The sequence below is a fragment of the Dendropsophus ebraccatus genome, chromosome 4, assembly GCF_027789765.1.
Source record: "Dendropsophus ebraccatus isolate aDenEbr1 chromosome 4, aDenEbr1.pat, whole genome shotgun sequence".
Lineage (NCBI taxonomy): Eukaryota > Metazoa > Chordata > Amphibia > Anura > Hylidae > Dendropsophus > Dendropsophus ebraccatus.
Window position 1 is genome coordinate 152,175,746 of NC_091457.1, and position 24,167 is coordinate 152,199,912.

At 41.3% G+C, this 24,167-nt stretch overlaps 1 protein-coding gene across 1 annotated transcript in view; it reads left to right on the forward strand.

The window, feature by feature from the left end:
* Positions 1-23,526, forward strand: part of LOC138789355 (coagulation factor XIII B chain-like) — a 51,099-nt gene extending 27,573 nt beyond the window's left edge. Inside the window, exons 12-19 of the mRNA XM_069967963.1 lie at positions 818-1,000; positions 9,219-9,401; positions 11,533-11,730; positions 16,054-16,233; positions 16,320-16,502; positions 19,764-19,961; positions 21,905-22,084; positions 23,287-23,526. Coding sequence (XP_069824064.1) covers positions 818-1,000; positions 9,219-9,401; positions 11,533-11,730; positions 16,054-16,233; positions 16,320-16,502; positions 19,764-19,961; positions 21,905-22,084; positions 23,287-23,291 — 1,310 coding nt within the window. The 3' untranslated portion in view covers positions 23,292-23,526. The remainder of the gene's footprint in view (positions 1-817; positions 1,001-9,218; positions 9,402-11,532; positions 11,731-16,053; positions 16,234-16,319; positions 16,503-19,763; positions 19,962-21,904; positions 22,085-23,286) is intronic.
* The last annotated feature ends 641 nt before the right edge of the window (positions 23,527-24,167 follow it).

The window sequence follows — 24,167 nt, forward strand, 5'->3', positions numbered from 1 at the left end:
TTACTAATGCATCAAGGCTTCACTTCCTGGATAAAATGGTGACGGCACTTCCTGGATAAAATGGTAATTTCACTTCCTGGATAAAATGGTGATGTCACTTCCTGCATAACATGGTGATGTCACTTCCTGGATAAAATGGTAATTTCACTTCCTGGATAAAATGGTGATGTCACTTCCTGGATAACATGGTTATGTCACTTCCTGGATATCCAGAAAATGAAATCACCATGTTATCCAAGAAGTGACATCACCATGTTATCCAAGAAGTGAAGCCTCGATGCAGTAGTAAGTGCAGGGAAAAAAGCACTTCCCGTAATAAGTGTATATTGGTGATTTGTATAACTTTTGGGGAGCAATACAATACTTAAATAAAAATTTTCACCAGACTTCTCCTTTAAGGATCTGTGGAAATATCTGACAATTGCTGCTCACAGATGTCTCCATCCATTTTGACTATTTTGGAAAGAAGAATTGGCAAAGATTCCAGCCTCTTAATACACAAACCTGGTAGAGACAAAAGACCTGCCGTTATAATCGTAGCCAAAGTTGTTCCTACAAAGTATTAACTCAGGGGGCTGAATACAAATGCATGTCATAAGCCACCAGATTTTCAGATGTAAAAAAATTAAAACCATTTATCGTTTTCTTCAAAGTTCACAATGACTTGCTACTTTGTGTTGGTTGATCACATAAATTGCAAATAATTCATTGAAGTTTTTTAAAGTAGCATGAAAAAAATGTGGATAAGTTCAAGGTATATAGAGACTTATTGAAGGTTTTGTAGTTACCGAAATATTTCTTTATATCTTTATTGTAGCCACCTCTTGTACAGCTCTGCCTCGTATCCCAAATTCCAGAATGAATGGACAAGCAAAAGCCACTTATGCATCTGGTGAAAAAGTTACTTATGTGTGTGACGCTGGTTATTCCTTAGAAAGCTCTATGACGGGAGAAGCACAATGTGAGAACACAAATTGGATCAATCTACCAGTGTGCAGACGTGAGTAAAATTCCAATCAAACCTCATTTATGGTCCATTTACACAGAAAGATTATCTGCCAAATATTTGAAGCCAAAGCCATGAATTGATTGGAAAAGAGGAGAAATCTCAGTCTTTCCTTTATGACCCGATCTTTGTTTATAGTCTGTTTCTGGCTTTGGCTTCAAATCTTATCCAGACAATCTGTCAGATAATCTTTCTGTGGAAATAGACCTTTACTGAGTAAATTTCTTGTTTAACCCCTTCAGGACCAGTCCAAATAGTGCCTTGAGGACCAGAGCCCATTTTTGAAATCTCACCAGTCTCACTTTATGTGGTTATACCTCTGCTATAACTTATCCTTGTTTTCTTACATGACATATTGTACTTTAGGTTAGTGGTAAAATTTGGCTGATATCCCTACAATTTTCGCGTGAAAAATGTCTACATGTCATGAAAAAAATTATCAAATTAGCATTTTAAAAAAAATATATATATATATATATATATATACTGTATATTAAATTATTTTCTACAGTAATGTGATAATTTTATTGCCAGGGTCATTACGCACTTGGAAATACTTAATATGTATACTTTTTAAATGTATTTATTTATTTTTTCTACATTTATTATTGCATTGGGGGCTATGGGGATTTTATGTGTTTTGTATTTTATTTATTTTGTGTGTTTGTGTTTTTTACATTTTTCCTTTTCCATCGTGGGGACTTCACTATAGGATTGCCTGATCCCAGGCAGATTACAGTGCAATGCTGATCTGCATTGGACTGTAATCTGCCTTTCGTAGGCATTGCTCATGAGACTTAGGGCCCTATTCCACCGGACGATTATCGTTCGCATTATCGTTAACGATTACCGATCTCAAACGACCGCTAATGCGAAAGACCTGAAAACGTTCACTCATTTTCATGGAACGATAATCGTATTTTCAATAGTTTTTTCTTCACTATTGCGATCGTATCTACTGCGAACGACCGAACGACGTCTTATTCAATGCGAACTTTTTGCGAACAAGCAACGATAAAAATAAGTCCAGGTCTTATAAAGCGACCAACGATTTCTCGTTCGGTCGTTAGTCGTTAACTGCATTTCAACCTAACAATTATTGTCCGGTGGAATAGGGCCCTTAGCATTGCTTATGAGGCTTAGCCTTAAGCCCCTATTCCACGGGGGCTGTCAGCGCTCGTTTGTTCCTCGTTCCCCGCTTGCTGCCGCCGCAGCAAGCGGGTGAGTGAGGGGGGGGGGGGGAGTGCGGGGGGGGGGGGCACAGAGAGGTGGGGGGGGCTGCCCTGGTGATCACTAGATCGTCCGGGCAGCCCATCACATATAGCAGCGGTCTGCTGTCGCCGCTCCTATTCCACGGTGCAATGGCAGCACATTGTTCATGTCAGCTGATCGTTGTCTTCTATTACACAAAACGATTATTGGTCGTAACGGCTGAATACGGCTAATAATCGTTCCGTGTAATCGGGCTTTATGGCTGGGCCTCATGAGCTTCTGTACCTATAACACAGGAGATCGTAGGGAAGCCTCCTGTTGTCAAAGCAACCATTGGGGCTGTGCGATCGCTTCCTCACTCCTGTACTGTAAGTGGAGCTATCGCACTGATCGCAGCGTCTATAAGGTTAAAGGAAACCGAATCACTTAAAAAAGGCCTGTAACGCTATGGGAATGAGCTGTAGCAGCACCCAGCACCCTTCCCAAACATGCTTCTACACCCCCAGTCCCTGGAATGTACAGCCCGAAAACTTACTTTACAAACTTGGTGCCCTGTATGTAAATTGCCCCCAAGTAGTCACGGTGGGCGGTGAGCTGCGGCAAGTAGTCACGGGCCCCTCGGCGTTCCGGAGCAGCAATCATGCCCCTCTGGGGGTGATTAGCCTGCATGATTATGGCGATGTCACAGAGAGCACTGTCCCTAACGTCAGCACGCCTAAGTTCCTGCTGTGCCGCTCATGCGCAGTACAGCGGGTCCGGTCCGTGCCGTACTGCGCAGGTGCAAAATAGCCTCGAACTCATTGCCGGATTTCCAGCAATGAGTTTGAGGCTTTCTGCACCTGTGCAGTACTGCGCAGACAGGACCCGCTGTACTGCGCATGAGCGGCACAGCAGGAATGTAGGCGTGCTGACGTTAGGGACAGCGCGCCTCTCTGTGGCGTCGCCATAATTATGCCGGCTAATCACCCACAGAGGGGCGTGATTATCGCTCTGGAACGCCCAGGGGACCGTGACTATTTGCCGCAGCTCACCTCCCACCGTGACTACTTGGGGGCAATTTACATACTGGGCGCCAAGTTTGTAAAGTAATTTTTCGGGCTGTACATTCCAGGGACTGGGGGTGTAGAAGCAGGTTTTTGAAGTGTGCTGGGTGCTGCTTCAGCACATTCCCATAGTGTAACAGGCATTTTTTAAGTGATTGGTTCCCTTTACCTGTTAGCATCAGAGCACAGCTGTTGCAGTGGGTCCCTGGCTATCAATGACAGCCGGATCCGCCACAGGATGGCACATACACAATTCCTCTGCCTGTTTCATCCAAGAACATAACTGTACATCCTTGAGGGGTAACTCTCTGTAAAAAAGGACGCAAAGTTACGCCCCCGGTCCGGTTCTTTACAAAGCTTGGCTCATTAGTTTTATCTTTTCCAAGTTAGTGATTCCCTTGGACTTGAAATGATAAAGCCATCTGCAATTGTGGCCACTCCTTCTTCAATTAGTAAGACCATTATCAGGAGACCTCTCTATTCCAAAATGATAGAATGTTAAAATGAATGTTTTATGCTAAAAAAATAAATAAAATAAAATACATATCAGATCTCAAAGTGTACCTGTCATAAAGCATGAAATCCAATCTATTTCTGGCAGTTCCAGTATCCATGGCTACAACCACTACTGGTACTCAGTTCTGCGCCCTACCCCTATTCTGATTCATTTGGGCTCATGCACAGTACCAACCCAGCTTGCTCGTATCTGTACATACCTGAACTTCCGGCAACAGAATGGATTTTATGCCAAGTCTTTTTCCAATATTTTATTGAATTTTTAAAAAATAAAATACATTTACATGAACAGAAACAAGATATCATTAAGAAAATTATACTTACTAAGATTTCAGGGGGTATGAAATCATATTAGTGAACACACATTGAGGCAAGGAGGCCAAAATAACATTGGTTCACGCAGAGCAATGACTCTTACATTTACATTCTAAGGAAGTGTCAGTCCTTGTGAGCTTAGCCATTTTCCCCAGTGTTTATTAATGACAATATTAGACTCATTCCTTCCTTGAGCTAAATGCTGCATTATGCAACTATGACGGACAGTTTGCAAAATGTTGATAATAGTAGAAGGTTTAGGCGATTTCCAATTTTGGGCAAACTTGTACCTGATAGTTACCAGAATACGAAAAACTACTGGTTTTACCAAAGGCTTATATACAACTGAGTTTGTATGACTTTGACAACTGTGTATATGAATTACAATCTGCCACCACTGGCACACAGCAGAGCCAGACAGAAAGATTAATGGGGAAAAAAATAAATAAAAATAATAAATAAATAAAAAATAAAATATAGATAGATATAGATAGATATATGAATTAACCCTAAAAAAGGGCTGTTGTGTTATTAAGCTTTTTCGCAGAGGACGTCGGGTCACTACAGGGTTAATAAATCCTCATAGTGCTAAAACGCTGGATTCTGTCACCCTCCCTACACTGACAATTTCACAATGTTCTAAGCCCTACTGGGTCAGCTCTCCCTCGCTACACTGACTGACTACCACTGTGAATATTGCTGTTTAACTATATTACCTATAGTTAACTATATTCAGATTCGCCTCAGCGTCACATTTTTATAGCATGTACGTAAGTTACGTAATAACGCTAATCGTAAAGCCAGTCACAGTAATGCCAGTAGTGAACATGGCTACTATATTACCTGATGTGCTCTTCCTTCCCCACACCTTCATTTGCTCTTTCAAATTGGTGGGAGGAAACTTACCTACATTCTACTGTTCGAAAATGTTCTAAAATGATCGTTATAACTATTTCGATCATCGAACAAATTGTTTGTGATCCGCGAACATGAACAATAAGCGGCATGTTTGTACGAACATACAAACATGTTCGTTCATCGCTATTTATAACTGTGGAGTTTGAAAGGATAGCAGACCATAGTAAATGTGCTGAGCATTTGTAAACTGTTATACTACAGTAGTTTCAATCAGGGATGGTCCGAACCTGCCGAGGTTCGGGTTCGTATGAACCCGAACGCTCGGCAGCAGATTCCCGCTGTCTGCCCGCTCCGTGGAGCGGGCGGATCCAGCGGGAGTTACGCCTGGAAAACTGGGATACAGCCTATGGCTATGGCCGTATCCCAGTTTTTCAGGCGGTCCTCCCGCTGGATCCGCCCGCTCCACGGAGCGGGCAGACAGCTGGAATAATTACCGAGGGTTCGGGTTCGTACGAACCAGAACCGAACTCGGCTCGGACCATCCCTAGTTTCAATATTTAGCCATTGTTTTGATTGATCCTCCACTAACCTCTGCTTAGTTTGATCCAAGATTGTGGCTTTGATTGAGGGACACCTACAAACCACCTTTGGATACTGGGAGGCAACGAATACTGTTTTTTTTTGTTTGTTTGTTTTTTTACTCTGGCACCCTCTTCCATATGAAATTTGTAAGAAATTTTTTTAATCGGATAGAGGACGGCCAGAAATACTGTAGGGAGATTGTGGAAATAATAAAGTCTTGAGAAGTAGCATCATCTTGGTTGTGGAGATTCGACCCACCCACAAAAGGGGTAATTTAGAGTATGCCCATTTAAAAAGCTATTTGGACTGGAGATAAGACTGTGTGTGGAGGAATGCCTATATTCAGAATAAGAGCTTTCAAGGCATTTATTTTATAATAGCTGACTTGGCCAAAATGTTGTAATAATGGTGCTGAGGTGTTTAATAATTCTACTGGGGATGAAAGACTAAAATTTACATTTAAAAAGCCCTATGTTATGTTCTGATGTACCTATCTTAACCCTTTGAGGACCAGGCCCAAAATGACCCAGTGGACCGCGCAAATTTTGATCTTAGTGTTTTCGTTTTTCCCTCCTCCCCTTCTAAGAGCTCCAGCACTCTCAGTTTTCTATCTACAAGCCATGTAAGTGCTTGTTTTTTACAGGAATAGTTGTACTTTGTAATGGCGTCATTCATTTTACCATAACATGTATGATGGAATCCCAAATATATTATTTATGAAGATATAAATAGGTGAAATCGTAAAAAAGAATGCAATATGGTAACGGTTGGGGGGTTCCTGTGTCTACGTATCACACTATATGGTAACAGCAACATGATACTATTATTCTATAGGTCAGTCCGAACACAACCATATGCCGGTTACACAGATTCTCTAATGTTATATATATTTTTTTATGAAATCCTTTCTTTTTGCAATTAAATATTAATAAAATGGGCCTATTGTGACGCTTATAACGGTTTTATTTTTTCACCTACGGGGCTGTATGGGGTGTCATTTTTTCCGCCATGATCTCTAGTTTTTATTAATACCATATTTGTGAAGATCGTACGTTTTGATCACTTTTTATTGATTTTTTAAAATATATAATGTAAAATAAAATCGGTAATCTGCGCACTTTTTTCCCTCTTTTCGTGTACGCTGTTCACCGATCACAATGACGCTTGTAATATTTTAATAGATCGGACAATTACGCACGCTACGGTATATTATATGTTTATCTATTTATTTATTTTTATATGTTTTATTTATATAATAGGATAGGGGGTTATTTCAACTTTTATTGGGGGAGGGGCTTTGGGGTAGTGTAATAGTGTTTTGAACTTTTTTTTTTTTACACATTTGAAGTCCCTTTGGGGGACTTTTACATACACTACTTGGATTTCTACACTGACCATTGCTATGCCATAGGCATAGCATTGATCAGTGTTATTGGCGATCTGCTCATTGAGCCTGCCTGTGCAGGCTCAGTGTAGCAGATCGCCGATCGGACCGCACAGAGGCAGGTGAGAGACCTCCGGCAGTCCGTTTTACCGATCGGGACCCCCGCAGTCACACTGCGGGGGTCCCGATCGGTAAGTGACAAGGGACTTACAAGCGGCGCTTAAGGGGTTAATGACACGCGGCAGCGCAATCGCTGCAGCGTGTCATTACCGGTGAGGTCCCGGCTGCTCACTGCAGCCGGCCCCCACCTCCTATGAAGCGCGCTCCGCTCCGGAGCGCGCTTCATAGCGGGAGAAACACCCAGGATGTACAGTTACGTCATGGGTCCTCTGGGAACAGACTTCCATGACGTAACCCTACGTCCAGGGTCGTCTAGGGGTTTATACTAGATATCTTGGGGGATGCCCTAATATATTGAGCTAAGGGTTCCATAACTAATGTAAATACCATGGGTGATAGAGGACACCCTTTCCTTGTCCCGTCTGATATGGAGAACTCCTTGGAAAAAGTGCCTGACATAAAGATCTCAGCAGAAGGCAAGGTATAGAAAGCCATAGTTGCCTTCAAAAAGATCTTTGCAAGGACAAATTTCTCAAGTGCCTGGCATAAATACCCCCAATGAACCAGGTCAAATGCCCTCAGGTCAGCGGTTCTGTAATGAGAGAAAGCAATCGGCACAATCACAGTTTGAATATAATCTTATTGTGAAATCCTGTGTGTTAATATGAACGGATTACGGGGTGCTCCATTCCAAACAGAAATAAGTCATCATAAATCTTGAATCATAAAGAAGATAGCGGAAGGGCACTCACCATAAAACGTAACTTTTATTGCAGTTTCATAAAATCTTTTACATCTTATTTGGGCGATGCAGACACCAGCTACATGCGGTGAATAGACGCAACAGCCGTTTCACGTGCGTCAGCACGCTTCTACAGACATATTTCATTATAGGTATGTTTTAAGGCCTGGTTCACACAGAACGGTCGGTGTCAGTGAACTTCATCCTGGCAGGTACTGCAGTACCGGCCAAATGAACTTAATTTCTTTTGAATTGGGGTGCGGACACATTACCCATAGCACCCAATGTAAAGTGCGGCCGGAGACACACTTCACATTGTCTGAACTCCCTGTATTGTGCGTCCGCTATTCAATGAATAGTGGCCACACAAAACTGACATGTCTGTTTTAGCTGTGGCTGCAAGGAATCCCGGACAGAGTGTACTGTATATTATGTGTATACACTCCATCCGGGATTTTATTGACTTAAAAGCAATGTATATTTTCAATTAATCACAGGCAGTGTTACAATTTGCAACAACAAAGGTCATCTATTGAAAATATACGTTGTGTGAACTTAGCCTAGTAGGGTTAAGAGTAGAGATGAGCGAACCGGGTTAGGGTTCGAGTCGATCCGAACCCGAACGTTCGCCATTTGATTAGTGGTGGCTGCTGAACTTGGATAAAGCTCTTAGGTTGTCTGGAAAACATGGATACAGCCAATGACTATATCCATGTTTTCCACATAGCCTTAGGGCTTTATCCAACTTCAGCAGCCACCGCTAATCAAATGCCGAAAGTTCAGGTTCGGATGGACTCGAGCATGCTCAAGGTATGCTCATCTCTAGTTAAGAGTCTACCTGTATGGAAGATGCAGGCAGCCAAGATTGAATATGGTCGCTGTATACATGGTCATGTATAAATCATGTTCCCTGGTTCTTTTACCAGTTCTTAGAAGGAAAAACCCATATGGTAGTTCTATGAATTATTTACATATTGCCCTGCCAGTTTCTCATCTACTCCCCTCACCACCTCTTCCTTTACATGTCCCCCCCCCCCCCCCCCCCCATTCCTTTACCTTTGGTAAATAGTAGAAACAGAATTGCTTGGTGACATCCTGACATACCTTCTGTCTTTGGTTATGCGTTGTTTCCACAACCTGCTATCCTATGGTTAAAGCAAAGCTTCCAGCAACCTGTTTGGTAATATGCAAATGAGGTGCAAGTACCCAGGGGGATTTCCCCAGCACAGCAAAATCCTAGGGTTTGCCACTCCTCTTGCATCAGGGAGGCTAGGTGTAACTCTAAGCTCTTGCCATGCTAGGAATTATCCAACTGGCATTTGAACCTCATTTACATATTTACCAACAGACTGCCATTGTTTTTCAGGGCTGTTGAATCCAAATTGGGTGTCGATTTATTATTTTTTTATGTACATTTACTTACTTATCTTTCTCTTTCAGGAATCGGTACACCGTGTGGTCCACCACCAGTTGTACAATTTGGAGACACCATAAGCTTTAACAAACCTTCCTATCAATCTGGAGAATCTGTGTTATATAAATGTGCAGGATATTATGCTCTAAATGGCAGCAGTGCTGTGAGATGTCAGAATGGCGTCTGGGATGAAGCTCCAATTTGCCTAGGTATGCCCATTATATTTTATGACAAAGTGCATTCAAATGACATAATAAGAAAATATCATCCAATCACTGTTATGATATACAGAAGGAGTGCTCTTCCTATGCAGGGTTGTCACCCTGAAAAAAATAAAAAACAGGTCTAGAGGGCAGTTTGCAAAATAACCAGAGCTAGCAATGTAGCAGGGCCTCATAAAATAAGGTCCTCATAAATAATAAGGACCAACGAGCACGCACTCAAGATGGAGGGGACTAGTGTGTGGTATTGATATTTATCAGTAGAACAGCTGCACAGTATAATGTATTGTAAGTAATAAATATTTTTTTCAGTATCTCTGTCACCAGGCCTGTTGCCCTTAGATTAGATAGATGGTGAACTGCACAAACCAATAATCACCTGTTCTGGTAAATACTGAGGCAAACTAGTATCCAAATACAATCTGATATAAAATTATGTAAAATATAAATATAAATGTGCGGAATATTATAGTCTTAATGGCAGAGCACATATTATATACCAAGTGCATGTTTTGCACATATTGTGCTTCATCAGGACTTTTTTCTGTGGGCCTATAACCTATGACTGAGGCAAACTAGTATCCAATTACAATACAATATAACATCATGTAAAATCAAAATATATAAAATATAAATATAAATGTGCAGAATATTATACTCGTAATGGCAGAGCGCGGATTATATACCCAGTGCTTGTGTTGCACATATTGTGCTTCATCAGGACTTTTCTTTGTAAGGCTCATTGTATTTCATATCCATGTTTAGTATGTACATGCACTTGCAATGTGCCTGAGCATGCATTTAAATATACCCCCAGCATTATCAGGACAAATATTAAAATTGATCTGTTTTTTAGGCACGTTGCCAGATCTGTATCCTGCGCCGCTGCTACCTATTGCCTGCATGGATTCCCTTTTTTTTATTGATAATTTTACATATATATTTGCCTGCGCTTCCATAACATAAATAGGATTGTAACACCTCCTTGATGCCTCTTTTATTCCTATCTATACTTGATTGACAGTCATCTGAAAGCTGAGCCCCAAGCAGGGTGAGGTATGGTAGGGAAAACAAGGAAGCATTCCAGCATTCAATAGTCCAGAAAGTTGGAAATGCTTCTTTAACACTTTAGGGCCTTTACACTGAACAAAAGTGGTGGATGTGGAATGGAAGTGGAATTTCAAGTGGAGGCTTTGCCGCGGATGCCGATGAAATTCCGCCTATCCCATTGTTTCAATGGGAATTCTCGCGCACCTCCGCTCAAAGAATTGACATGTCGCAGGCTCCACTTGAAATTCCGACACTTTTGTTGGAAAATAAAATAATTTCTCTACATTCTGAAAGCAGAGAACATTTTTTGCACAACTTGCCTCATTTACAGTGTTGCCGCTGCCATCCATTATTTTGAGGATTGGCCGCCCGTCAGTGCAATAACAGCTGCTGGTACATTATTCCAGTTTAGGTGGACTAATTGCCCCTTGGATGTGTCTTTTATTGAAATGTCCATTGAATTCAATAGTAAAAATGGAGAAAGGATGGTAAAAAAAAGGAAAACTGTGTGTAAACAACTAAAAAAATGACGTCCGCTGTTTGAAAAAGATGTCCGAATATAATTGTCATGATCAATATTTACAGCACAATAATCGGCACAGATAACATCCATCATTTTATACACTGTGGCCCAGATTTATCAATGGGTGTAAAAATTTAGACTGGTGCAAACTGCCCACAGCAACCAATTACAGCTCAGCTTTCAGCTCTGCAAAAATGAAACAGGAGTTGTGATTGGTTGGTCAGGGCAGTTTGCACCAGTCTAAAATTTACACCCTTTGATAAATTACCCCCTGCGTGCTTTGGACGCCTGTCATTCCACTGACTTCAATGCATTGCAGTCACTTAAATCGCAGCAATAACAGACATCTTTTTGAATAAAAAAAAAGTGGACGCCTTTTCTCTTTTTTTGTGTGAACATAGCCATAGAGCGATTTAGAATTTACAAGGTTGAAAAAATGAACTCGCGTCATTACACATATTTCACACGACGTCTGATTGGTTATCATTTTTTGCTAAATATAAGAAGAAACTATAATAGGATGAAAATGTCAATGTTATGTTTCAGAGCCATGTACGAGTAATGAAAAGATGATGGAAGAGAATAATATACAGCTAAAGTGGCTTAGTTCTAGAAGGCTTTATAGTCTGCATGGTGACATTGTGGAGTTCACTTGTAAACCTGGATATGAAGCTCCTCCTCAGACTCAGATGAGAACTGCTTGTGAAGGAGGAAAACTGAACTATCCAAAATGCTTCAGAGCAGGTAAGTGTCACATAGAGAAGGATCCATAACACTTGACCACATGAGCCCAGTATTTTCTATGTGATATTTACATATTACAGAAGCTGTCAGTAGAATGACGACCGCTGGTACATTATTCTAGGAGCAGGAGTAATATGGGCAGAGAGGGCGGCATCTCTGGATGAGGTCACACCAAACAGCAAGGAGATGTACCAAATCAAAATCCACAGAAAAGTCAGGTCACAATATCCAAAGGATAGTCAGGAGAGCTAGATAACAAGGATAGTCAGGGTACAAAAGCTGGGGTCAGAAGAGGCAAAAGTAAAGGAAACTAACCAGTTAGCCCCACACTCAAGTCTCCCTCCAGCAGCAGCAGAGTCATACTTGGAGTCACCCTTGCCCCTAAGTATTTTTGACAATTTTTAACCCAATGGAGTTCTGGGCAGAGAAGGTCAACATCTGGTCGCAGCTGGCAGAGTTCACTTTGACCCTGCTGCCCTACCCAGTCATCAGTGTGGCATCTTAGAGGGTGTTTAGTGAGGCAGGGGCCATTGGGAAACCCACAAGGACGGGACTGTGTTGCCTCAGTTTGAAGAGGCTAATCTTTATCAAATTGAACCAAGCCTAGATAGGATTGGATTTCACCATCCCCATGCCTGATGTTAAGGCATTGGAAACTTAAATTCCAAGTCCATAATCACACCTTTAGGTTACAAACCCACTTGGCGGGTCTGCAGCGAGTCTCCATGCTGCGTTTTTGCAGCGAGACTCGCTGCAGATCCCGGCCCTATGCTTTTAATGGCAGACAAACACGCAGCAGGGATGTACATCCCTGCTGCGAGTTTGTCTGCAGCCCACCCCATTAACCCCCCGGCCGCCGGAGCTCATACTTCACCTGATCCCGGCTCCGGCGGTTCCCGATGTCTTCAGCAAGCCGGAGCGGGGACCAGGTGAAGTATATGCTCCAGCCAGCCGCCCGCAGCCCCGGCCGCCAGATCGCCCCCCCGCAGCACCGATCACTTACACGCCCCCCTGCAGCCCCGGCCGCTCGATCGGGGGGGCGTGCGATCGGTGCTGCGGGGGGGCGTGCGATCAGTGCTGCGGGGGGGGCGATCGGGCGGCCGGGGCTGCGGGGGGGGCAATCGGGCGGCCGGGGCTGCGGGAAGGCGATCGGGGCTGCGGGAGGGCGATTGGGTGGACGGGGCTGCGGGGGGGCGATCGGGCGGCCGGGGCTGCGGGCGGCTGGCTGGAGCTTATAGTTCACCTGGTCCCCGCTCCGGCTTGCTGAAGACATCGGGAACCGCCGGAGCCGGGATCAGGTGAAGTATCAGCTCCGGCGGCCGGGGGGTTAACGGGGAGGGCTGCAGACAAACTCGCAGCAGGGATGTACATCCCTGCTGCGTGTTTGTCTGCCATTTAAAGCGTAGGGCCGGGATCTGCAGCGAGTCTCGCTGCAATAACGCAGCATGGAGACTCGCTGCAGACCCGCCAAGTGGGTTTGTAACCTTAGAAAATGATGCCAACACCTCTGGAATGCAACTGGGAAAGCAGGCAAGCAGTAATAAACCACTATTACAGGAAGCGGTATTAGCGGTCCCAGGCAGCAATACCGCTCCCTGTAATAGGTAATATTTAATAAAACTGCTAATTTTTGTTCTAATACCAATATTTTTGTGAAAGTGAAACGGAAAAAAAAAATGCTGTTTCAATTAAATATACTGTTAATAAAATAAATATATATAAATTTACAGTAGATTTAATTAAAACAGCATTTTGCGTTTCAGTTTTGCTATTGTAAACGTAAAATAGCAATATAAGAATGGAAATTTGCTGTTTTAATAAATATTAACTATTACAGGGATCGATATTAATTTCAGGATAGCGCTAATACCACTAAATACCGTTCTCTGTAACAGTTTATATTTAATTAAAATAGCTAATTTTTGTTCTAATATTGCTATTTTTAATTCACAATAGCACAATTAGAAGGAACTTTTCCCGTTTTAATTAAATATACAGTTAATTAATTTCCTGCTATAATGGAATAGATGAAAAGGGGATCTCGTCTATTCCATTATAGCCTCCAACAGGCTGTGGAAATGCACAATGCATTTTAACAGCCTTAAGGCTACCCTTCGGATCAGCAGTGAGATTCTGTGCTAATCCAGAAGGTCGGGTCTCCAAGGACCCGATATTCATGTAGACCCGACCTTCCGGATCAGCAGAGGTCCTGCCGCTGATCCAGAGGATCCCATGGGTCCGGGGGGGGGGTTCCTACTCACCTTCCCTTGGTCTTCATTCTTGTTTATGTCCTCTCTGCCAATCAGCTGCTGATAGGCTGGGCGGACATATAAGGAGCCAGAGCCGGAACACTGAGCTTTGGTGAAGAAAGAGGACCTGGAGGGTGAGTAGGAATTCTTCCCCCTTGACCCACTGAACTAAACTCATCCCAGCAAGGAACTTAACCCTCATCCTTGCTGGGATGGGTGCAGTGTGAGATCAGTCTGGCCCTCAAGGGGTTAAGGGGGATGCTAGCTTAACCACCTGGGGGCCAGACTGTCCTGTATGGCACCCAAACGGTTAAGTGTGGATGCAATGCATCCTCACTTAACCCCTTGGGTGCCACACTGTAAGCAGCGATCTGTAAAGATGTTGCCTACTGTAAGGTGCAGAAGACCTGTCTCAATGATGGGTGTTCTGCTCCTAATTTTTTTTTCTTCTCTTGTTTCTCCCTTTTCGTTTTTCAGATATAGCTATCTAGAGGATTAATTCGGATTTGGTGGACTATGTTGATGACAAAGTTTTTTAGATTTTTTTTTTTTTTTTTATAAAATGGTCAATGAGGGATGTGGGGGTGTTTTTATTTGAATAAAAAAAATTCACTTGCGTCTTTTTTTTTTTTCACTTTACTTACTTTCAGACTTCGAAGTGGAAGCTGTCTGATAGACGGCATTCATTACTAAGTCAAGGCCTAGTGTTAGCTGGTATAAAATGGCTAACACTAAACCCCCCAATATTACCACAGTACCCAATGCCACCAGGGGTACTGGGAAGAGCCTGTGCCAGTAGTCCCAGAGCATCACATTAGGCACTCCTGAACTAGGCTAGTATTAGGCTAGTATTATTAGGCTAGGGAGGGCCAAAATAATGGCCCTTCCCAACCTGGTACTACTAGGCTGTTGCTGTTTGTTTTTTGAAACACTACTTAGAAAGATACAGCGGTCGGCACTACAGTGTGTTGGGAAAAGAAACAGAAGACCAACGGGGGAGGAGGAGGAGATGGTGATTCAGGTGGTGCAAACTGCTCTTGAAACAATAGTCCATCCAATACGCACAATAGAAGAGAAACGAGAGTGCACTTACCATAAAATTTAGCTTTATTCAGTCCAATAAAATTGCATCCAGAAATTCTTTAGCAGACGACAGCATAGCACGCCAGCACCCTCCACTGAACGTGACAGCTGTTTCGTGCTAATTACAGCACTTCCTCTGATGTCTAAGGAAGTGCTGTAATTAGCACAAAATAGCTGTCATGATCAGCGGAGGGTGCTGGCGAGCTACACTGTTGTCTGCTAAACATTTTCTGGATGCGATTTTAATGGACTGAATAAAGCAAGATTTTATGGTGAGTGCACTCTCGTTTCTCTTTTATTGTGCGTGTTTGGTAATTAACCTGTCTGGTTATGAAAACGGGGGTGGGGTGGCTGAAGGAAGGGGTGGGGTATGAATTGTGGAGGATGATGTCCTCTAACTGGCATATAACTACCTTCTATAATCTACTACCAGCAGCAATCTGATGCTTACCTTGCCTTATTCAATGTGCATTTGCTTTTGGTTTATGCTGCTGCTGTGGAAATGGAAGGGGTTGAATACTTTATTGTTGGAAAGGGTTTGATGGGGATTTGAATGTGTTTTTTATTTTTTATTTTTTTTCATGTGTTTTACAGTAAAGTACAAATTTACATTATCCCACTATTTAGTGATCTAACTCCCGACTCCACTAAGCAGGAACAAAGGCTTAACTACACTCCCTGCACCCACACTGGGTTAACTGGACACTCACTTAACACTGGGTTAACTTTACCCACAGCCCCACACTGGATTATTTTACTATAAATAGAGTGTAAGGGGTGTGTGCTGACATCACAGGGAGATATGCATGTAATATTATGGCTGCAAGGGATTATGTATAATCCCTTGCACCCACTTAGTTACTGTACTGTAATGAAACATGTGCGGCCACCATTGCGGCCTCCATGTTTTGCGAATTGGTTATTATATCGTGCTGTTTTCGCTTTGCTTCACTAATCCCTAATTACAATCAAAATTGTATTTCTTTTGCAGGTTTTTGTGTGTTGGATCAATCAGCAATGCTTATTAATAATATTCAATACAATGTAAGCTCTATAGTGGACAATGGACAAACAATCACATTTTTTTGTGGTGAAGGAACGATTAGAGAAAATAATATGGAAGCCAAATGTCATTTAGGAAAAATAAACTATCCAAAATGTGTTTCTTTAAGTAAGTGTACTGTATATATACTTTAGGTAGGGAGGGTTATGAAATTATAATATTCTGCTGTTATACCTTATTATGTTTGTTTTCAGGAAACAGTCCGCAGTGTGGTCCACCGCCATTTGTACACTATGGAGACACCATAAGCTTTAGCAAACCTAATTATTACTCTGGTGATTCTGTGGAGTATAAATGCCCAGAATATTACACTCTTAAAGGAAACAGAGTTGTGAAGTGTATGAATGGCGTCTGGGGCGAAACACCAGTTTGTCTAGGTATGTCCATTACGCCTTGTCATAATGTGCACATAATTCTTAAAACCACAATATAAGGAGAGACTGTTCTTCTTGTAATACATTATTGCATGAAAAAAAGATATACAGTGGTACCTTGGATTATGAGCATACAGTAATTCGTTCTGGGACCGTGCTTGTAATCCAAATCCACTCTTAAACCAAAGCAAAACTTCCCATAAGAAATCATAGAAATGCAGAAAATTAGTTCCCTACCCCAAAAATAATGATTTTTTTTTTTTTTTAATTATGAATAACATGTAAAACAAATGAAACAAATATTTAAAAACAGCTGAATATGTTATATTTTAAGTTACTGTACAGTCTAGCAATCAGCATGTGGTGTATAATGTATACTAAGTGCATAAACCTGAAAAACCAGCGGCAGTTTGTAGATACAGGATGGAACTGCAGATCCCCATAATGGTTGAGTGTGAGTGCGCGCGTGTGTGTGTGTGTATATATATATATATATATATATATATATATATATATATATATATATATTATCTGCTTTACTGCTGGTGCACTGATAACCCCTGACCTCTGCAAGGAGCTCTGCACATTTTCCATTCCTACTTGATTGCCAGCTGGAGAACAGAGGTCAGAGGTCATCAGTGCAGTGAAGCAGAGAACTCTGTCTTCTGCTTGTTAACCCTTTTTTGTGTTGCAGCATGTAAGTAAACATTGGGTCACTTACACACTGCAGTACATAAGGGGTTAAGCAGAAGGACACACACTCTTACCTTCTCCCCCAGGCCCCCCTTCTGCACGGGCCCCATAGCAACTGCCTACCCTGCCTCTATGGTAGCTACGCCACTGTCCACAGTCCTGTCCCCTGATGTAAGCCCCAGCCTGAAGTGAACCTGCTATGGTTTGGAAGTTGAGGGAGACTTCCTCCCACCCAGTACAGGGAGCTCTTAAGCCAAAGCAATGCTCTTAAACCAAGTTACTCTTAAACCAAGGTAACACTGTGTGTGTATATATATATATATATATATATATATATATATATATATACATATATATATATATATATGTATATGATCCTATTTTCTGTCAAAATTTTGTTCATTGTCAGGCAAAAGGTACTTCCTTCATCGACTTCCCCCCTCTTTTTTGCACTTCCAAAGTAGAACATGGCCCAATACGTGTGGCCATGAGGGCATGATACATCATTGTTTTCCTCAACAGACCACACATAGATGCACCTGCTGTGATCATGTTTCGGCATCTCATAGGCTGTGGGCATAAAGTGACTGCTGCCTATAAGAATGAATAGAAGAGCAGGACGCTGGTAGCCCCCACTGCTCTACTTAGTTCCCTTTAATGTTTAGCCCGCTTACCCTCACTTTTTCTGTACTACAGTGAGCAGGGTGAACATAACAGTGGCAGGGCACCCCTAGAAGCAGTGGCGTAGCTACCATAGAGGCAGGGAATCCGGTTGCTATGGGGCCCGTGGAGGGAGGGGGCCCAGGGAAGATAAGAGCCTCCTGTGTCCTTTTGCTTAACCCCTTATGCACTGCAGTGTGTAAGTGACCCAGTGTTCTCTTACATGCTGCAACACAAAGGGTTAATTAGCTCAAGACAATTAGCTCTATGATAACCTCTGACCTCTGAGCTCCTGCAGAGGTCAGGGGTTATCAGTGCAGGAGTAGTGAAGAAGAAAAGTAATTGTCTTCTGTATTAACCCTTTGTTTGTGTTGTCACATGTAAGGGAACACTGGGTCACTTACACACTGCAGTACATGAGGGGTTAACCAAAAGGAAGTCTGTTCCTGCACCTGTGTATATAACCATGAGGCTCCTCTTAGGCTGTTATAGTTACATACAGTGGATGGACAGAACAAGCAGACATTGGCTTTCTGGATTTTTTGTTTTTTTTTGCCACATCACCGGGAAAAAAATAAATATATATATATATATATATATATATATATATATATATAGTGTGTGTAGGGTAGTGGGGCCCCATACAGTTTTTTTGCTATGGGGCCCCATGAATCCTAGCTACGCCCCTGCCTAGAAGCTGCATGGCCACAGATTGTTAAATTGCTTAAAGGGAACATGCCTACCAGAATAAATCCAGCTCCAACAGGTGCAGTAAAAAGTACACTTCAACAAGTAAAGTAAAGATGAGGCACTCACCCTTCTTGTATTTTTAAAAGCAGATAAAGTTTTATTTTACATAACTGCAGGTACAGACACAGACATGTGGACGGGCGACAGCCTGTTTCGCGTGCGTCACTGCACGCTTCCTCTCGGCAGTAAAAAGTACAATGTAACTGACAATTACACAATATAACTTCTCTACCGGTATATCCTCTATCAGTGGTTAACTGTTATTATTCTAAGACAGTTTATTGCATGTTACATATTTGTCTTGGCTCCTATTATGTAAAATGTTCTAACTAGAGAATGTGTTGCAGGTAAGTTTGCATCAGCTCGGGTAAGTATATATTGTTAACTCAGGTCATATGGTAATAGTGTGTTTGGAGTCACATCTGGTAGAGTACATTGTTGCTATAATGTTTTAAACATTGTTATAAGAAAATTTATGTACTTCATAAATCCCATGTTTGAGAGAATTTTTTCACATCAGAAGAGCCTAAAGCCATGATCCTTTCGTAGTGGTAAGCATTGTTGATAGCATCTATAAGTTCTTGTGTGTTTGGCATGGTATTGGATTTTCAATGTCTTGCCAAAACAGTTTTGGCATGGACATATAGTAGGCAAGCTATACGTCTGTGCTTTGAGGGTATTTGGCCTATATTAAGGTATAGTAGTACTTGGCGATACGGAAAACTCCTCATAAATTCTGATTCCAACATATGAGCGTTAAACACATAAAATAACAAAAATACAATATGTATCTGGAAAGAATGAAGAAATGCAAGATACTGATATAACAGTGGACACTAATAAATAAGCCAAGTTGTTCTTCATGACCACGTGGCTTGTGAGTGTCCAGTTCAAGTATCCAAAATGCCTCTCTTAGATGCAACTGACAGGTCCAGTCTTCGCCCTTCCTAGGTGCATTAACCTTTTCTATACAAATAGAGAGGATGTATCACCTAAGTGGCAATGTGCAAAATGTCTTGAAAGGCCAGAAAAAGATCTACCGGGCACGAATCTGGAAGCTACAGACTCTCTGCGGCTACCAGACTCGTGCCCAACAGATCTTTTTTGGTAAATATAAGAAATTTAAATAATTGAGGGAATATGCCCATTTTATGGTTTCAGAGCCGTGTACTACAAGGGAAAAGGACATGGAAGAAAATAATATACAGCTAAAAGGATTAACGACTAAAAAAGTTTATAGTCCACATGGTGAAGTCATAGAGTTTGAGTGCAAGTTTGGATATGAAGCTCCTTCTGTCATTGAAATGAACATTACTTGTGTCCAAGGGAAACTGAATTATCCAAAATGCTTCAATAGAGGTAAGTGCCAAAAACCTGGCATGTGCCCTAAAATAAAGTTTAGTTTAGAAGTAAACTGCATACAGAGATCTACAATTATATATAGGTAAATCCCCCAGTCTGTGTTGAAGCTGTGGTCTAGGGGTAAGTCACTTGTCTAGAGACAAGTACCAGCAGTTTGATTCTCCTGATGTATATGTATTCCTGATATATATATATATATATATATATATATATATATATATATATATATATATATATAGTGGTGCCTTGGATTACGAGCATAATCCGTTCCGGGACCGTGCTTGTAATCCAAATCCACTCTTACACCAAAGCAAATTTTTCCATAAGAAATCATTGATATATAGACAATTGGTTACACACCCCAAAAATAGTGGTTTTATATTCTCAATAACATGTAAAACAAATGAAACAAAGATTTATAAGCAGGTGAATATGTGATATTATAAGTTACTGTACAGTATAGCAATCAGCATGTGGTATATAATGTATAGTAACTGTATAACCCTGATAACACATCAGCAGTTTGTAGATACAGGATGGAGCTGCAGATCCCCATAATGCAGTTGTGTAGTACATAAGGCAAAAATAGAGAAGCAGGGCTGCTGTCAGAGGTCTGTGTGGTCATATGACAGCAATGGGGAAGGGGTGTGTTCAGCCTGGACCAATCAGGACTGACAGGGACTGCAGGGAGCATGAAGGAATGAGCAGGGCAGATGTGGGCACAGTATAGAAGCACTCTCTCTCTCCGGGGAGAGAGGGGTTACAGATATGGAGTGATTACCTCCACAGTCTTGTCCCCTGATGCAAGCCCCAGCCTGAAGTGGATCTGCTATTATTTGGAAGGTGAGGGAGACTTCCTGGGTCAGAGTACAGGGCTGTAGACCCCACTATTAAGACAATGCCCCTCCCCAACTCGTCCTCCAACCCAGTACAGGAAGCTCCTAAACCAAAGCAATGCTCTTAAAACAAATCACAATTTTGAAAAGCTGTGAGCTCTTAAAAACGCTCTTAAACCAAGTTACTCTTAAACCAAGGTACCACTGTGTGTGTATATATATATATATATATATATATATATATATATATATAAAAAAATTTCTCATTATTTTATCTTTTTTGAAAGTGGTGCAAACAATAAGCGCTGCGGAATCTGTTGGCGCTATACAAATAAATATTATTATTATTATTATTATTATTATTAAACAATTCCCAGTCAGGTCCTAATTTGTTTTAAAATTTAGTTTTTCTTTTATGAAATGTTTTCAAATAACAAAAAGAAACAAGGCACTCAACACATTTCAGTTGTGCATGTATAAGGCACATGAAAATATATATAGTAATAATACATTCATTCTTTTTATACAATAATTGGAAAAAAAGTAAATAAATAACTATATTTGATTTCCAACAGGGGAAATTAACCCAGGAAAAAACTGTTGTTGGTCTCTAGACAGGCGATTTACCCCTAGACCACAGCTCCAATACTGTTAGATTAAGTAATTCAACTATATGTCATTGAAGATCAGTCCTCTGTAGGCAGTTTCTCTCTGAAATAATACCTCAGGAACACTGACAGCTGAGCGAGCAGGAGGTCGGGCAGCAGAGATTATTCCTGAAAAAGAGGAAGGAGAAAGCAGTGGTGATGTGTGGCACAAATATGAGCCACAACTCTTCTTTGACTCTTCATTACAGTATGAGACTTGAGATTGTGTGCAATCCACTACCGTGACAAATTACCATAAGGCACCATGCTCACAAGGGGACTGCCAGCTACAACACACTGTCAGCACCTCAGGTAGGGCCCAAGTACCAACAGATACCTTTTAAGTTTACAAAACAATACAAGCTGCTGAGTGCCATGTCAGTGGTTTCTCTGCTCTCCCAAGTATTATTCTAGACTGATATTATTACAATTAAAATATATTTTATTTCTTTTGCAGGTTATTGTGTATTGGATAAATCAGCAATGATTACCAATAATGTTTTTTACAATGCTAATGCTGTATTGGAAAATGGAGAAAGATTCAGATTTCAGTGTAATAGTGGAATGATCCCAGAGAATAATCTGGAAGCCAAATGTGAATGGAGAAAAATAAAGTATCCAAAATGTGTTACTGCAAGTAAGTCTATGGTATATACATGAGCTTCATATGAGCAATGCAGCAACCTGATCAGTGAGGTTACTGCTCCCTTGTGTTTTAATGCAGTTGGGGTTGAATAAACCAGACTTTGGTAAAATTACAGCCAAAAAAATAAACCACTGACATAGCAATCATAAAATTTAGTCCATGGTTCTGGTTTGGGTCATTTTATAGCCAAGGGGTGTCATTTGTTTCACACTTTTTGCCCCATTTGGACATTTGTTTGCCACTTTTTTCATGTAAATCTGTCAAAAAACACCTGAGGAAATGCTAAGTAAAGCAAAAAAAAATATATATATATAAAAAGATAAAAATTGCCTTTTTGTAAGCCTTAAAAAATGCTACAAAACATGGTGTAACCCTATTTGGAATTGTAGCAGCTCTATAAAAATTAAAAGCATTTTAAAGAGGCCAAAGAGGCCCACTGAATTCTTTTAGGTTCAGTTACTACTGTAAATAGATATCTGATTTCTCCTTGAAGTACCAAAACAATGTTTTTGTTTTTTTTTCTTCCTTAGAGTACCTTAAATGGGTTATCCGAGGTCCTATATTTTCTGCTCCTTGGCACTCCACGTCCTTCCACCTGCCGTCTCAGAAGCATATCTTTAGAGAAGGTGGTGAGGAGGAGTGGTCTTCCCCTGTGCCTAATTTATCATGACTTATCCCTGCAAACAGGCATAAACCATGCAGAAATGGTTTATACTTCAGGTGTAGAATCCAAGCATAGGTGCTCGGTGGTGGTGGTGCTCTGCGACCCCTATAGCTGTGTCACTGGTAATATGTTTGTGCATTTAGGCCACGTTCACATTGCGTGAGACACCGGCCGTTCTGTGACCTGGCTGTGTCACAGAACGGCCGGTGTAAGTGAAGTTTACCCAGGCCAATACTGCAGTACAGGCCGGGATAAACCTAATTTCTATTGAATTGGGATGCGGAAGGCTATTCAATGAAGTTTTCGTTGCAGCCGCTAGGGATCTTTAATGAGACCGACCGTTCCATGACCCGGCCGGGTCACGGAACAGCCGAGCTCATACAGCATGTGAACATAGCCTTAAACTGTAATATTTTAAATATTAAGTGACAATGTTAAAATTTTTGTTTTACCTTGAATTTTTTTATCATTAAACATTTATAGTATAAAACACAGGGTAGTTACCCTTTTCTGCTCTTTCCTCTTTTAGAGTAAACCTCAACGAGGGCTGGAAGACTACAGATCATACATACAATCTGATACCCCATAAAATATATACGGCTCAAGCATAATACAGGAAAAGGGCGACTACATTTACAACCAAAGAACCAAAGTTTGCTTTGTGTATGATTCAATTAACTTTTTGATGTTTTTGACCCATATACTGTATTTATGTTTTATTAAGAAACCAAAATAAAAATGCTGTTGAAGGCATTCATTTATCAATTTACATTTTATTGAAACTATTGAATCTATATGACATGGGGGGGGGGCCTCTTGAAAGTGGCAGAATCTTACGGTCTTTCAGCCTTTCTTACTGTTTAGTTCCATCTCTACTCAGTAAAAAGGGTCCGGAAGCAGTTGGCCCCATTCACTATGTAATGTAAGTGCTAAACAACTGATAAGTGGGGGTGCGATACCCTGTCGATTAGTGACTGATGACCGATCCCCTGGAAAGCTCATCAGTATGTTTGCCTGGAAAACGCTTATCACTGATCAACACTTATAACACTGATCATTTCCATTACAGATACAGTATACTGTAAATGACCCATGGCTTCCAGATTTCAAAACATTTGTTGTGGACAGGGATTAATTTCTTCTAGGTATTTAGCTATTGAGTGCTGCCATCTTGGTTGTGCTTGTTCAATATGCAGACCATGGAAGATATTCGAAGGCTGAATAAAGATGTAAAAATTAAATTTTATAGGTATAAAAACCAAAGTCTTTCAATGTCTTGCTGGGAACTTTATAACTCAGAGGAGACAGTGCTCCATGGTTTTCAAAGCTGTGCCAGCTTCTCTCTCAAGTGTTACAATATGGAAGCTGCAAAGTACTATATACTATATAGAGGCTCCAGGAAAGAGCACT